This window comes from Cottoperca gobio, chromosome 2, assembly GCF_900634415.1.
Source record: "Cottoperca gobio chromosome 2, fCotGob3.1, whole genome shotgun sequence".
Classification (NCBI taxonomy): Eukaryota; Metazoa; Chordata; class Actinopteri; order Perciformes; family Bovichtidae; genus Cottoperca; species Cottoperca gobio.
The window spans coordinates 4,230,270-4,246,580 of NC_041356.1; the positions used below are offsets into that span (position 1 = coordinate 4,230,270).

Here is a 16,311-nt window from a genome sequence, read left to right on the forward strand (position 1 = left end):
CAGCATCTCTCTACTGTTCTCTGCGAAGCCCCTATGAGCTGACGTCTTACACGTTGAGAAGCTCATGTGTGGCCAAACTCTTTCTATCCCTACGTCTAGTTCATAATTCTGAGATTAAAATAAGCAGCCACCTCCAGCTGAATGTGGGAGTGTTTTCTTTAGCTGGAGGGCATGCTTGCGTTCGGTTTTATGCTCTCATGCATATGTGAAAAAAATGCTCATGTAGGTTTTCTATGTGTACACATGTATGCATGGTTGTGTAAATATGTGAGTGTGTGTGTTTTAGCTACACAGCCAGGTCATCGGGACGAGCTCGGACGCAGCCGCTCTTGCTGGCCCGACTTGGCTTCCGGATGTCTCTCGCAGGAGCGGCAGCAGGAGGCTGATGCATCTCCGCCCTGGTGACCACGATGAAGTCGTCATGTGGGACCATACAAGGCGCCGCCTCCTCTGGTGCAAGGGGGGAAAGAGGGGTGTGACGAGGAAGTGTAGGAAACTCAGAGTGTTCCTCGCCATGTGGAAGTGGTGGGGTGGTCTCCTCGTGAGGAGAGGAGGAGGCGGAGGTGGGAGGAGAGGGAAGATGAGGAGGGTAGGAGGAGGAGGAGGAGTTTTTTCCTTCCCGATTGTGGAGCTCCAGTGCCATGTTGCTCCAGTTCTGCTCCATTGCCATCAGCTGACTGTGGCTCCCGACACTCACTTTCTCACCGTAAAAAGAAGTGGGCAGGGCCTCCAACAGGAAGTCGTCTGGGTGGAACTCTGTGCCGTTCATCTTGTGTCTGGCAGGCACAGAGCTCACTGCAAGGGAGGCTTCAGTTGGACTGTAGGCTCCGCCCTCAGCCCCCACCACGTTCACGCTGGCGTACGCCGGCAAACAGTTGAGCACTGACGGAGAGGTCTGCTCAGGGATCGTCTCCGCATCTCCAGGCTCATCTCCGCCCGGCAGCAGCAGCCCACGGTCGGGTGCAAACTCATTGGTGACCCCCTGCTTAACTTTCTTCCAGCCCAGGTGGTAGATCTCCAGCAGGTTGAGGACCAGAGAGACACAAGCAACCACCAGCATGAAAATGATGAAGATTGTCTTCTCAGTGGGCCTGCGACAACAGACAACATCAGATATAATTCACAAATTAATTCACAAAAAATGTATCAAGAAATAGTATAACAGAGGAAATATTACATCATTTTATACACATAATTATTACCTCTGCCAAGGAGGTTAGGTTTGTTGTTTTGTTTATATGTCGGCAGCATTACAGACTGGCCCAATTTTTATAAAACATGGTGGAAGGGTGAAACTTGGGCCAAGAAAGAACCAATTAAATGTTGGAGCGGCTCTGAATCATAAGGCAGATACAGGCATTGTTTCTTTCACTTATGGAAATGGTTTTGGTTAGGTTTTATTGTCTTTTAGCAGGATCTGCAGTAGTCATATGAAATGGCGAGAATGACGGTAGTTGGCAAGAAACAAAAAGCCTGATTTTGTCTTCTTCTGTGTGGAATCAAGTACTCATTGTTTCAAACGTTTCAATGAATTTCGAGAGGTAAATCGGCCCCCGTTATCACCGTAGACTGATGTTCTGTCGTGCAGAAGCCTTGTCTCCTAAAAATGACGTTACCATGAAACAAAACTGCATCGTCACAAATACGTTTCCGATCAAAGTCCAAGGAAGTCTGTGTATGAAAGAGGTCGGGGTGGATGGACGGGTCCAACAAACATGGGACTTTCACCCAAGAGACTATTAGTGTCCCGACGTTAACTTTTTTAAATTAACATCCATAACTTCCATACCATTAACATTCTTACCAAACGTTTTTGTTTGCAGTTTAGTTGTATGGGAACATAATGTTGTAGGAGTCAGGAGTGCTTGCAGAACAGAAAGCTTGACATGCGTAGCAACAGTTACTAAGGGGCAGGGGATGGTCATTTGAAGAAAAGGTATACAGTTATGGAATTGGAGTGGAAAAGATGGTTTTACATTGCAAATGAACAAACACACAAACATAAAATCCTACTGTCTAACCTGGAGATGAAGCAGTCCACAGTATTGGGGCAGGGCCAGCGGCCACATTTATAGAGCGGCCTCAGGTGGAAGCCATAGAGGAAGTACTGCCCCAGGATGAAGCCCACCTCAAACAGAGTCTTGAAGATGATGTTGAAGATGTAGGTCCTCAATAACGCTCCACGGATTCGGATCTTCCCATGCTCATCACGAATTGGCGGCTTCTCCTTCTTCCCGCCTCCTCCTCCTCCGTTGTGATAGAGAGGGTCGTGGTCCTCCTGGTGCCGTCCGGCCTTTCTGAGCTCCTCCTCCCTCTCTCTCCTCTTCTCCTCCATGCGGACAATGTGCAGCACATGGCCCAGATAGATGAGGGTGGGCGTGGAGACAAAGATGATCTGCAGCACCCAGAAGCGGATGTGGGAGATGGGGAAGGCCTCGTCGTAGCAGACGTTCTCGCAACCAGGCTGCTGCGTGTTACAAGTAAAGTCCGACTGCTCATCCCCCCAAACCTCTTCAGCTGCTGCCCCAAGCACCAAGATGCGGAAGATGAAGAGGACGGTCAGCCAAACCTGGGGAGGAAGGAAGGATTGAAAAACACAGCAGTCAGCACAGGTGGCGAAGGTCAGATATTTTAGGCATATTCTAAATGGTGGCCATTTAGGTATTTAAGGATTATGTGACAAGAAGGAGGGAAAGTTAATGTGATATCATTTCATATTCATCAAGTTAATTAATGTTCAGTCACCTTTCCAATCACAGTGGAGTGTTCTTGAGCATTCTCCAGCAGCCGCCCTAGAAAGCTCCAGTCACCCATGCTTCACTCGATTTTCTAGCCTGGAGAGTAAAAAAAGAGTCTGTGATGAAGAACACAGAGAATGATATTCTCCTTATGAAAAGACCCAAAGCAATGTGTTAGTTTTCCATCAATACTTTTCAACTTCTCTATTGTCGCTGGAATTCTGCCTCAAGTACATTGGTACCAACTGAAGATATGACGTTTCACAAATGGGTAAAATAAATCATTTTATTGTGAAAAAGAAGTCTCAGTAATTATTTTAAACAGCTGGGCACTGTAGTGTTTAGTAACTGTGTTAAGTTTTGATGTCTCAAATGACAATAAATAGTACATTTGTTCGGAACTATTTTCAGCGGTGGACTAATACACATTTGGGGAGCTGCCGGCATCGTCACAATAAGGAAAGAGAAAGCAGACTTACTAAAATATTGTTGTATTGTCAGTGATAAATCCATCGACCAGAGATCAGAAGAAAAACTATATCTGGAAAGGAGAGACAAAGTGCTCTTGTCAACATTATAGGTAATTTTCAAACAGAACTCCAATTTCAAAAACATGGATTAAATCTCACCACTTTTATTACTTGAAACGTTTATTCTTCTCGTCTGCATGGAATGAATTTATCGTAGGACAGAACCAAATCTCATGTTTAGTGAATCTCTGACTACTAAAAAGATAATCTCTATAAACATCTGTAGGCAACGGGACGAGATGTTGGTATCGGAAGCGTTCTGGTTTCCGTTTGTAGTCCGAGTAATATTGACCAATCGTGTCCGAGCGGGCATTTGTTGCATGAAGGTAAACCTCCTTCTCAACTCCAATCACGCATCTCAAATTGCTAATCAATGACCTTTATTTATGTTTAAAATCATTTACTAAATGTGTTAAGAAATTACCGATGTGTATGGGAACTGACAAAAACGGTAACAGTTAAAATGTGTTATTGCGGTGCCAGAAGGCAAAGCGCAACTGTTGTAAAAGGTTGTTGTGGAGCCCTGTACATCTGTATGTCACTCTCTGTGAATGTGTATTTATGCATGTGAGGAAACATTGGTATGTGCGTGCCTTTCTTACTTTATCCACATGTACATTTGCGTGCATGTATCTATGTGTACTCGTGTATGTCAGGCTAGTGGACAATGGCTGGCCATCTGTGGGAAGTGAATGAGTGGATAACAGGTTGTCCCAGTTGAATGCTGGACTCATCACATCCCAGGAATGCTGAGGATGGCAAATGTTTGCCTGGGATCGACTGATATGTTCACACAGGCCCACACCCAGACACACACACACACACACACACACACACACACACACACACACACACACACACACACACACACACACACACACACACACACACACACAAAGTTACAGTACTTATTGTACTTCTAATATGAAAGATAATCACAAGACGTCTCTCTTATTTACCCTCACAAGAAGTAAATCAGCAGTCTGAAAAATCCCTGAAAGGAGATGAAGTCCTAATGAAGTTGTGTTCTGTTGCCCCTACACGTTAAAAGTTTCAATATCCACTTTTACAAATGTATACATTCCTGCTAAAGTCCACAAATATTCTGGGACTTTTCAAAACCCTCCAGCTGAAGGAAAAAGAGAATAATATTATGACTCTCAAAAGTAAATCTTTGAATAGATTGAATAGAATAGATTACTGTAACTGTCCACTGATACGCCAATCTAACAGCGGCATGTGTACGTGTACATGATGTGTTGACGTGATGAAATACCATCTGTCAAGACAGACAATAGGGAAGCTGCTAGATGGACATTGTCCTGGCTGGCGTGTGCTTTTGATGGATCAGAGGTCTTTGTGCTAAAACAGCCCAAACAGTTAACTCTTGGCCTGCCGCTTGCACCCTGAAAACCTTTTTAAGATATGCAGACAGTGGCAATGTTCACACAAAACACTATTCTGTTTGTTATCCAGTCAATTACGTAGACTGATTTTGGTTAGATGTACATCCATAAACATTATAAATCAGTAAGATTAACCTAGATAATCCTAGATAGCTGGGTTATTCCATTACCAATGTTGATTCTTGAAGAAATTATGCTACAGCCTGATAGCTCAGGGTCACTAAGTCTGCAGGGATACACAGAACATGCACATAGTGTGTAAAAGTGCATAAAATGCCTAATGGTGCATAAAGTGTGTAAAAGTGCATACTATTTTGGTAGCGATGCACTAAGGTGTATGAGGTGCACATAGTGGCAAATATGTGATTTAATGAGTAAAGAGAATTAATGAGTGTGTAATGGTGTGTCGGTAGATAACGGTGTGCAACACCACAAATGTAAATAAAGACATTAAATGTGTGTAAAAGTACATAACAGTGTGAAAATGCACATTAAGAGTTCAATAAATGTAGATGAAGATCTAAGAAGGCATGAGTCCACCAGGGTGCCCAAATGTCCACGTTTTGGACCCCGTTGAAAAACTCTATATTAATTTGTACAACAGGATTGTTAGGAGCAGCAATATTTGTATGTTAATTTACAACAAGAAAAATGAGTCGCCCATTAGGAACGCTGGTGTTTAGTATTGAAAATGCAAATAAAATGAAATTACAAATGTTACTATTCACTACGCTCTCAATTTATGATGAATGCAAAATGTTACATTTGACCATTTTTGCTTGTTTGAATTAATACAAAAATAATCAAGACGTTGCCCTCATACACTTCATGAGCACCTGAAGAGAATGGGACATGGGGAGAGAAACTTTGAAGGCTAATCAACCCTGTATAACACATCCTAATTTACTGTCCAGAACTACACTAGATGAGTTTAAATGATAACTATAATTATCAAACACAAACGTCTAAAATCTCAACACTGAATAAATTTCAAGTTTCTATCAAAAAACTTTCCTACTATCTATTCATAAAATATAAGTGGCTTCCTGTCTGCTGTCTTTCCCACAGGGAAGTGAACGCAGCATGAGAGGTGCTCCTCATCCAGCAGGTGGAAGGATGATAATCCCTCCTCTTCCCTCCCACTCCAGCCAACACCATCACTCCAGCCTCCACCTGCTTACCGCTCTCCTCTGAAACACGGCTCCCTCCCGGCAGCGCGCTCCTTCTCTCACTTTCCTTCTTCCTCTTTCTTTTACTCCCACGGGCGGGCTCGAGGCGGCCAAACGAGGAGTAGGTGAGATTAGTGGGAGGGAGAGAGACAGAGGGTTACACAGGGAGAGAGGGAGAGAGAGAGAGAGAGAGAGAGCGAGAGAGAGAGAGAGTAAAAAAGACGCGAGGCTAGTCCAGTCTAAAAAAGGGCGCGTGTGGGACCTGTCTCGCGAAGGCGAAGCGCAGCGGCTGCGTCCCGCGTGGCCAAGGCCATCCGCCACTGTCACACATTGGTGTCCCCGTGCATGGGGCGCACGAGGGGGGTGGTGGGGGTTAGGTACGTGCTTGTATGTGTGCGCGCGCGTGTGATTGTATGTGGAGATAGGGGCAGGAGACACTCCATCACATCACCAACAAGCCACATTTAAAACTATTTATAATTTATTAAAACTACTAATGAGAATATATATCTTTTTTAATGAAAATATTATCGTTATTACTATTAATACTGTGACAATGAAGGCAAGTAGTTCTATAGTTATTATGGTCAGTGGAGGAAGAAGTACTCAGATTTGTTTACTTAAGTAAAAGTAGCAACAGTTTAAATACTCTGTTACAAGTAAAGGTCCTGTATTCAAAATAAAAAAGTACTAAATCACATAACTTCACTTAAACTATGATAATACATCATCATTTATTAGTTGATTTATATTTTGCATTATTAATATGAATCTACAAAGTATCTATATTTTTCAAATAAAGATAGTAGAGTAAAAGTGCGATATTTCCATCTGAGACGTACCTCAATGAGCAGTACTTGAATAAATGTACTTAGTTACAATCCACCACTGCACGGAAGTAGTAGTATTGGTATTAGAAATACCTCATACTTAGCAGTAGCCTAATATCTTACATAAAGTTATAGTATGTAATATAGGCTATATCAAAATGAGGAAAAATGAACAAAAACTATGGCATTAACCCAGGGGTGTCCAAACTACGGCCCGCGGGCCAACTTGGTCCATTTTTAATTGGCCCGCAGCAAATTCTAAAAGTATAATGGAATATGGCCCAGATAGAAACTTGCGCTTGAATGTTTTGTACTTCTTAGTTTTAACACAGAAACACAGTTTTGACGTGTCAGCTAATTTAAAACATCAAGTGTCAGATAAAGCTTGAGCTTTAGATTTTTACTGATTGCATGTGATGAGAGCACAGATGCAACAGCCACCGCACAGCTGTTCATAGTTTTTTGAGGGGAGTTGACGATAACTTTTGTGTTACGGAAGAGCTGCTTGGTCTTAGGAGTCTCAAGGGCACAACATAAGTCGAGCACGAGGACTTAACCACAGAGAATTTCAAGCTTTCCTGTCTGATGTCGATGCTGAATACGGGGACGCACTCCACCGTTCTGATGTGCGCTGGCTGAGTCATGGCTCCGTGCTGGAGCGGTTTTATTCCCTGAGATCAGAAACCGATCTGTTTTTGAAAGAGAAGGAGCGACCTCTTCATGAGCTGAGAGACCCTCCATGTTTGGCAGACCTGGCATTTTTAGTTGATCTTACTGGTCATCTCAACACTGAACAAGAGCCGACTGCGCACATGAAAGCATTCTGTGTGAAGCTCCGTCTCTCCGAGACACAACTTCAATGTTGTGCACTTCCCCACTCAAATATGTGAGCAAACATTTTCTGTTAACTCTGAACAAAAGCAGATTGAGAACCAAAATGAGCGACAGCATCTCTGTGATGTCCTTCGTATCTCAAACACCAAACTTACTCCTGACCTGCAGCATCCTTCAGTCCAAAGCATCACTGCTCCCACTGAGTGCAACTCTGCTCCCATTACAGGAGAGTTCAAATAGGCAATATACCTCAAAAGTATGAGTGGCCCAGCCCTTTGTATATTTTTCTGTATGTGGCCCTCAGTGAAAAAATGTTTAGGACACCCCTGCATTAAACCAAATACAACTGTCAAAAACATTCTGCATAGCATTGAAGTTAGCATGTCTTGAATAATTTTACCTTTGTACAAGTAGGTTATCAATGTTGTTTCTGTCACCAGGGTAACCTGTTATATGGGGACATCACCTCTGTGTGTGTCAGCTACTCTCACTCAGAGGAGGGAGGGAGGACCATGAACCTCTTCACAGCTGGTGCAGTCACTGCAGGCCACCAGCAGAGGTCAACAGAGGTCAATATAGAAGATCACTTGATGCATCTGTTGTAAATGAGAATACATGTTGTTCTGTTCACTCTTTTCTTTTGTCAAAACTGTTTCATGACTTCATGAATCACTTGGTTTAATGCATTGTATGCTTCCGATGGTATGAATCTATTTCCTGTGGGATGCAAGTTATTTGCAACAAAGTAATCCCAGAGATAGTCATTATTATTATTATTATCATCATGCAATTAGTAACCAACATAAAAGGTAAAACTTTATTTGTGCTACATAAAGTAGGAAATGGTGAGTGCATTTATATTCAACAAATCTAAGTATTGACGTAGAATCTCAGACAGTATCATGTAAAAATACAGGTTTGACTTCTATCCTCTCCACCACTTGAATGTTACACTTTAACACCTTAGGTATCATAGAAAATATACACTTTTGAGTTGTATTTACACATGTTTTGGGTCATTCACATGAGTAACACTTGCAAGTATTCAGCTGTAAAGTCTTTGGACAGTCTTTCTTCTGCATGTACCGTCCACCTTGTTGCTGCTTCCTCAGGCTGAGACGAGTAACTTCTGGTTCGTCTTATTCTGCGTCTTCACTCTGCTCGATTTTCTGCATGTTTTCCTCTCCTTCTGGCCACAGAGACTCCTGAAAATAAAGACGTTATACATGGACTTAAGTACTCTGTGCATTTTTATAACCCAAATGAAGGATGAAGGACTTCAGATTTTAATTAATCACCTGACTGATTAATGCCTCTACCTAGTGACAGCCTTGGCAACCAGATATGACAGTTCAGCCATGTTAAGGACCATGCAGATAGAGGAGGCAGTGGCCATGAAAACAGTGAAGATGGTTTTCTCGGTGGGGCGCGAGATGAAGCAGTCCACCAGGTTAGGACACGGCCACTGGTCACACTGCACCAGCCGTGGCATCTGGAAACCATCGTATACCACGTATAGGGCATACCTGGAGAGACAAAGACGCATACTGTGAGGTGATAGGCAACATGGTGGGATTATACCAAAACAGCAGTAATGCAGACACACAGAAAATTGCAGATCATACATGAAGCCGCCTTCAAACAGCAGCCTGAACACCAGACTGCAGGCGTACGTCCACCAGAGGGCGCCAGCTACTGGGAGTCTCCGTTTCTTTAAAGTCTCCAAATCTTCCTCCTGCCCTTTGTTGCTGAGGAGACCAGCTCTACCAGAACTCTGTCACACAAGATAGGATAACATGACATGAAAAGATACAACTAGACAAGACACACCTACAAAATACGTGATGTAACATCACAAGATAAAACAAGACGAGACAGAACCGGAAAAGACATGATGTGACATCAGACAACAACAGTAAACATGACGAGACAAGAGTTCATAAGACGAGATAAAGCAGGAGGTGACATGACATGAAATATAAGACATGACAAAAGCACATAAGATGACATATGACATGACATATAAAGCATGACAACCAGAAAACACTTGACATTGCATGACATGACAATATAAAAGAAGGCAAGACAGAACCAGAAAAGATATGACAAGACAACTCATGACACAAGATTACTTGTGTCATGACATGACCAGAGAGGACATGAAGCATGAAGACGTGAGATGAGGCATGGCAAGATAAAAGAGACAAGACACGGCACGACCAGAAACGTATCGACATGATAAGGACATGACATGACAAGAAATGACATGACCAGAGAGGACATAAAGCATGAAGACATGAGACAAGGCATGGCAAGATAAAAGACAGAAAAGATATGATAAGATAAAACATGACTAGATAACCCCTGACAGGACAAGACGAGACATAGGATGAACAGCAGGTGTGTCTCCCGCCTGAACAGCAGACAGATCAAACAGTCCACACACCTGTAGGAGTCTCTTCTTATCGCTGTGGTTCCGATAGGACACATACATCGCGACCAGGAGCGTTGGTGTGGAGACAAAGACAAGCTGAAGACACCATAGACGGATGTGGGAGACAGGGAAGAACTGATCATAGCAGACGTTTTCACAGCCGGGCTGAAACAGATTGTTGCATCAATGCAAATATAACAGTTCAGTTGCTTTATACATGTTGTGTTCATGCGCATGGAAATAACATCCACATATAAGGTGACAGACATGGATGTATTTTTGTTTAAAAAATTGACAATATCGCAAACTGCCTACCTGTAGTGTGTTGCAGGTGAAGTCCGACTGCTCGTCCCCCCAGACGCTCTCCGCAGCAACAACCAGAACCATGACCCGGAAAATAAAGAGCACGGAGAGCCAGACTTTACCCAGGCTGGTGGAGTGACGGTTTGCCCCGACTAACTGAGCGTACAGAACAGGCCAAGACATCCTGCAGAAACAGTCAGAAACATGAGAACAACAACACAATACTACGACGGTTGTCAGTATAAAAGTGGGTTTATGTACCAGGTTCGGCTGGTTCCTTTGAACTACAGATCTGAAAGCAACCACGATGGAGATGTAGAAGGCAGGCAGTGGCAGAAGATGAAAGCAGCAGAGACAGGCGATGAAACAAAAGAGAAGTTTGAAAGAAGAAGAGGATGTAAAGGAATGAGAGGAGGAAGAGAGGAGGCCAAGCGCCAGAATCCATGTGAACTGATGAACCTCTCTGCCCACTGCGGACTGTGCTGAACCCACTCCGGTAAAAAACACACTGAACACACTGTACAAACCCACTACTACAGTCCTCACTGAGCATCACCATTCACATTCCACCATTGATTCACTGACAGGGATTGCACTGATATCTATGATATGCATGATATAGTCACTAACAGCAATGGCTTCCATTGGTTAAACACTCCCTAAAATAACAAAAAATACATACATTATGGTGATAATTAAAGTTCTTATTTTCTAAAATTTATTTTCCAAAAGTGATTCGGCCTTTAAACACTTTTCCAATCAAAACGATAAAGTACTTTTCTCACCTTGTGTCTGCAGAGTCAGGTGGTTTGCTGGAAAATATTCCTCATGATCCTTTCCAACAGGGAAACAAACAAACAGCTCACTGTGACATCATTGCTGGTATCATAACAAATAAATGTAATTGAGTTTACTCTGGGTTTATATATATACACTGAGCAAAACACAAACCTGCAGCTCCTCCTTCCTTTGAATGAAATCAAAGTTGCGCCTCCAGGCTCAAGTCAGCCAGAACAATATGAGGAGACTTCCTGTTAGGACTTTCATAATAAAACCTCACAGTGGCTATACTGTTGCAAAGTGTTACAGAAAAACTGTAAAGGGATTTTGGTTCAATTTAAAAAGGCAGTCACTCCATGTCTTTGAATGGATGTTAAAAAAAATACTAATGTGTTTGTTTCTGTGAGACTTTCAGTGAACGATGAAAGCAATGAAATGATAGTGAAAATCATGAAAATAATTCTCAAAAGCAGCAGAGCCCGAGGTATCCTGATTTATTGTGACAATTTATTTAGTAATTTCCCTACTGCACATCTTTTAATGCACCTCCATTAGTCTTGTTAATGGTTCCTGTTACAACATTTTAATTAATTCTTCTTTTTGGAAAACTTATTTAGAGTCACAGAGGACATTATGCAACAAGTAAACCCAACTTTGTGTGTACAATGTGTGTGTGTGTGTGTGTGTGTGTGTGTGTGTGTGTGTGTGTGTGTGTGTGTGTGTGTGTGTCTGATCCCTTTGTGACTGTAACGGGACACAGGTAGAGAGTCAAAGCGTCTTTTCTAAGCCCGACCATCCCTTGGCAGCGGTCCGCCTGCAGCACAGTGCGGCTCTGTGTGTGTCTAATGGCTGTGACCGATGAGCTTTCCTCACTGTTTGTTGAAGTGTGGGAGCAAAAAACAACTTCCTCAGTTTACTCTGTGGATGCTCACAAAACTGAAATGAAAACTTTGAAAGAAGCTGTAACATATTCAGCATATTCTGCTTGAGCTACAGTGTTAGGATAGGTTTGTGGACAGAGCTACCGGGCTACCAGGGCTCCAAAGGGTCAGGGCCCCCCTGGCCTTCACCTACAAAATGTCTCGAGACAGACACCAACCAGGAAGAGAATCAAAATGACAACAAATAAAACCATAAAACAACTACAAGGAGATCAAAACAACTACAAAGAGATGCAAAAAAGCGGCAAAGACCACAAATAGACTCACAATGATCAGGAAAAGGGGCAAAACAATCACAGAGAGACTCGTAACAACTACAAAGAGATGCAAAATGACTACAGAGAGACACAAAACCACAGAGAGATGCGTAACAACATAGAGGCTGAAGAACTATAAAGTCTGTATGTCTTGCTCCTTTGTAGGAGAGGTGGTGGGGCGTTTTGCATGTCTGTGCCCAGGGGCCTATTGACTCATAATCCACCCATGTATGTGCAGTACCAGATCTATCATTTGATCACAAATTGGTATTAGTTTTCATAAATAATGATGCAAGACTGTTAGACACTGTATTTGGAGTCTCTTCTGTACCACATCGCTGCCTGTAACAAGACCCTCCAAAATGAGCAGCAATGTTAAAAGGGGCAGGAAACTGTCCAGCTGTTGAGACAGAGAGGGCGTCAGTGATTCTAATGGAGTCATTATGGGAATAACAGCGACACTTATACCTGATGCATATCAATGAATGGATATCAGTGGCAGGACCGGACTCAAAGACCCACTGTTTGATCTCTCAGTCAGGACAGGGCTAAAGAAAGGCTGGCGGATTGTTTCAAGCGGCTCACACAAAGTGAATATGAGTAGGGAGAAAGGGAGAGAGAGGTAAAATAGAGCTGATTGTTAGAGTAGATCCTGATCAGCTGGCCAGCAGGAGAACAGAGGGGGCCAGTGTCAGGATACACACACACACTGTACAGCACTCACATATATGTTACCCAGAAAGCTACACACACACTGTAATGAGTGAGGGGGAGCGCAGCATGTGACTGGTCCCAGTTCCGTAGGTGGACTTGGCGGACTGATCTTGGATCAGAAACTCTACTGTATGAAGGTCTGCCAGACATCCTGATGATTTATATAACTTGCATATTTTTGTTTTTCCCTTAAATAACATTGAACAGAAAACTATTTTAAAGAAAAAACACAATATCTGGATTGTATGACTGAGGGTCCCTTGAGTCTTAGAAAGCTAAACGTAGAGAGAGGATTTCTAGAAGACATTTAACATGATGAGTGGGAAGGTGCTTGCATGAAGCTCAAACACAAACAGCAAATACACGTCTTAGGCTTTTACAATACAATTGGCTGATGCACATTTAATAATATCCCACTATCATGAATCTGCTTGTGTATCCTTAGAAAATAAAACATATTCTATTAAGGGGGAAAATAACTTCCTTTAATATAGTCCTTTAAATATCTTGAACTTACTGACTTGGGAAGAATATATATATGTATTTATTGTCTGTTGTCTGTCTTGTTTCGTTTATATTTATCTTGTTTAGGTTTTTATATTGATATCGTTTATGTTTCTTGAAAATGTTATAAAAAAAGTTAAATGTGATGTTTCTGCACTACACTTTGCAGAGATGATAAAAGGCATTTAAAAAGGTATAAATGGATAGATTAAAATGCACAGGATCGTTCTGTACACCATGACATTATGCAAACAAAGAAAGATATCTTGCAGAACAACTTGAGGTAAATCACAGATAACTGCAAGTTATGTCAGACATCATAGACGTGACCAAATGTTTTAATAAAAATAAAAATAATGCATAGATACTCACTCCGAAACAGTAGGGAGCGATAAAGTTGTCGCTGGTTGAAGTCCGCTAAAACCACACCGGAAACGGAAACGGCTTCGGTCTCATTCGTTCAGCAGCTACGATAAAATATCCAAGCAAGGTGGGAGAATTCCGCAACGTTGCCGAAGTGCATTAATATTTCGGTGGAAAATAATAATGGCCCTGGAATCGCGGATCACACAGGAAGAAATCAAGAAGGAACCAGAAAAGCCCATTGACCGAGAAAAGGTAGACAGCGGGATTGTATTTCAAAGCCCGGTGTAACGTTAGCTTGTTTACGTTAGCTTATGAGCTCCATGGTGAGCTAACTGGTATCCTGGTTCTGCTAGCCCAAAGTGCTAACAGTTGGACACTTGTTACTTACGTTCAGGACAATCCCTAAACATTGGAACACGTGCAGACCAGTATTTCTGCTTCATTTCATTCATTTTTTTATCTACGTGATTCTCTGCTTGTCACTAGTAAATAAAAAAGGAGACTCGATTGTAACTTGCGGCGTGCTAGTGCTCGCGTGCTAACGGTAATGCTAGCGTGCGAATGAGTGAACTGGGAAAATTTAACTGAAACCCATTGGAAAAATAACGTTGAACTTTAAACTAGTGAAATGCAGCTCTTAAGTATTTTACGAAACAAGCGTGTTTGGATAAATTTGGCATGTAACATTATCCAATCCTGAGGGACACCCATTGTTGACCACAGCTTAGTTGTCCTGGTGGGTCAAATGCTTTGTGTTTGCATGTTCTCCCCATTAATTACAGTGGTAAAGTTGCATTCGTGAGATGCCACAGGTGTTTCTAATATTCTTTCCTCCATTCATTTGAAGTGGACAAAGCGAGTTCATTAAGTCTACTATGTGTATAACTATCCATTCAGATACTGTTTATACTAGAATCATCTCGACTATTTATCAATTTCAACACCTAAGGATGAATAATAGTAGTGTAATATCTACTGTACATTATATTGGCACTTAACAGTTGTGTTATCTTTACTCTCTGTGACCACTAAGTGGTCAACTCTCGAATCTCCACCGACGTCAAGCTAGATGCAATAACATACCATTGTTTCCAGGGAAAACTTTCAAAATACACAGATGTGATCCCCGTGTTATGTCAATCTCCATGTTTGTGTGTAACGGGTTTATATCCAGGGATTCTTGTTGATAGTTGTAGTGCAACGAGACTGGTTTATTTGCATGAACCAATCTATTCAAAATAAAAGTATTTAGATTTTGTCATTCTGCATACTTTATTTTTTCTTCATACCCTTATGTTTAATGCTTATTTTTGCTGCAGACCTGCCCCCTTCTGCTGCGAGTCTTCACCACCAACAGCGGCCGACACCACAGAGCAGATGAATTTGCCCGTGGCAATGTTCCCTCCAGCGAACTGCAGATATACACATGGTAAGAATGCAAACATTTCACTCTAAATATTATTTGTTGTATGTGTCAATCGAGCATTTGCCAATGTTTCAAGATGAGTTTATAAGACTGTGTGTGCATTCTAGGATGGATGCTACTCTGAAGGAGCTGACAAGCCTGGTGAAGGAAGTGTATCCGGAGGCCAGAAAAAAGGGGACCCATTTCAGCTTTGCCATTGTCTATCCCGACCCTAGAGGGAAAGTGTACAGGTTGGTATCCCACTACAACAGTACCGGTTTGGCTCATGGAGCTGGCCACTTGCTTAGTGTATCTGCTGAATTTGTGTGCACTGTATGTTAAAACACTTATCTGTCCTCCCTAACAGGTTGAAAGATATTGGCAACACTGTATCTGGCAGGAAGGGTGCAGATGACTCCATGACGTTGCAGTCTCAGCGCTTCCAGATTGGAGACTATCTGGACATAGCTATCACACCTCCCAACAGAGCCCCGCCCCTTAACGCACGCATGAGGCCCTTCTGAACATAAACACTGACACATAAACCAACATACGTTTCTTTTTTTGTTTAATTTTTTTCCATTGCCTCATCTTGGATGGTTTTTGCCTCATTTTATAAAATGTGACGTGTAATAAAGTTGTCATTTTTTTCCAATGATTTTGCTCCTTTCTGTGTGACATACTGTGAGAGAGTATTAGGAATTGAGTATCTTTTACAAAAGAAAAATATATTGTGCATTAAACTGCACTTGTATTGTGAAAAAATTACATTTCTGTGAGACGCAAGGCAGTCCAGATCCCACAAAAGTAACATATTGAAAGTCAGAATTCCTGGTGACAACTCGTGGTGTTTAAAATTTAGAAGTTTGAAAAAACGCAACGCTGTAAATTGTAACGGTTCTGAGATCTTGTTAGTTGGGAGCTAACCGAAACAAAGTAAAGTAACATCACTGCATTCCCTTATGGTTGATTAACAACACTAAAATTGGTTAAATGCTACTCATAACTACAGGAATGTTATATCAAAGAAATTATACAAAATTACATTTTATTCTAAACGCCAATAAAAATGGGACAGACATGGTGTTAAAAAAATTATC

At 42.0% G+C, this 16,311-nt stretch overlaps 3 protein-coding genes across 6 annotated transcripts; 1 reads left to right on the forward strand and 2 right to left on the reverse strand.

Annotated features, from left to right (window-relative positions):
* Nucleotides 1–286: 286 nt before the first annotated feature.
* On the reverse strand, nt 287–2,814 carry LOC115021960 (gap junction alpha-3 protein-like). The gene is made up of 4 exons (XM_029452706.1): nt 2,746–2,814; nt 2,022–2,569; nt 706–1,091; nt 287–450 (listed from the first exon to the last, which is right to left on the reverse strand). The coding sequence occupies exons 1-4, from the start codon at nt 2,812–2,814 to the stop codon at nt 287–289; spliced, it is 1,167 nt and encodes a 388-aa protein (XP_029308566.1).
* Nucleotides 2,815–8,053: 5,239 nt separating this feature from the next.
* LOC115021703 (gap junction beta-6 protein-like) lies at nt 8,054–13,901 on the reverse strand. 4 transcript variants are annotated; one of them, XM_029452321.1, is made up of 7 exons: nt 13,813–13,901; nt 11,030–11,078; nt 10,257–10,428; nt 9,954–10,106; nt 9,133–9,281; nt 8,827–9,033; nt 8,054–8,712 (listed from the first exon to the last, which is right to left on the reverse strand). In XM_029452321.1, exons 3-7 carry the CDS (start codon nt 10,425–10,427, stop codon nt 8,616–8,618), a joined length of 777 nt encoding a protein of 258 aa, XP_029308181.1. In that variant the 5' UTR covers nt 10,428; nt 11,030–11,078; nt 13,813–13,901; the 3' UTR covers nt 8,054–8,615. The 4 variants fall into 4 exon arrangements, with proteins under 4 accessions (XP_029308181.1, XP_029308190.1, XP_029308172.1 ...); XM_029452330.1 differs by lacking the exon at nt 13,813–13,901 and adding an exon at nt 11,196–11,304 and having other exon boundaries at nt 9,954–10,037; XM_029452312.1 differs by lacking the exon at nt 13,813–13,901 and adding an exon at nt 11,196–11,304.
* Nucleotides 13,902–13,925: 24 nt separating this feature from the next.
* On the forward strand, nt 13,926–15,869 carry sap18 (Sin3A-associated protein). Its single transcript, XM_029452349.1, has 4 exons — nt 13,926–14,058; nt 15,126–15,235; nt 15,340–15,462; nt 15,579–15,869. Exons 1-4 carry the CDS (start codon nt 13,987–13,989, stop codon nt 15,733–15,735), a joined length of 462 nt encoding a protein of 153 aa, XP_029308209.1. The 5' UTR covers nt 13,926–13,986; the 3' UTR covers nt 15,736–15,869.
* The last annotated feature ends 442 nt before the right edge of the window (nt 15,870–16,311 follow it).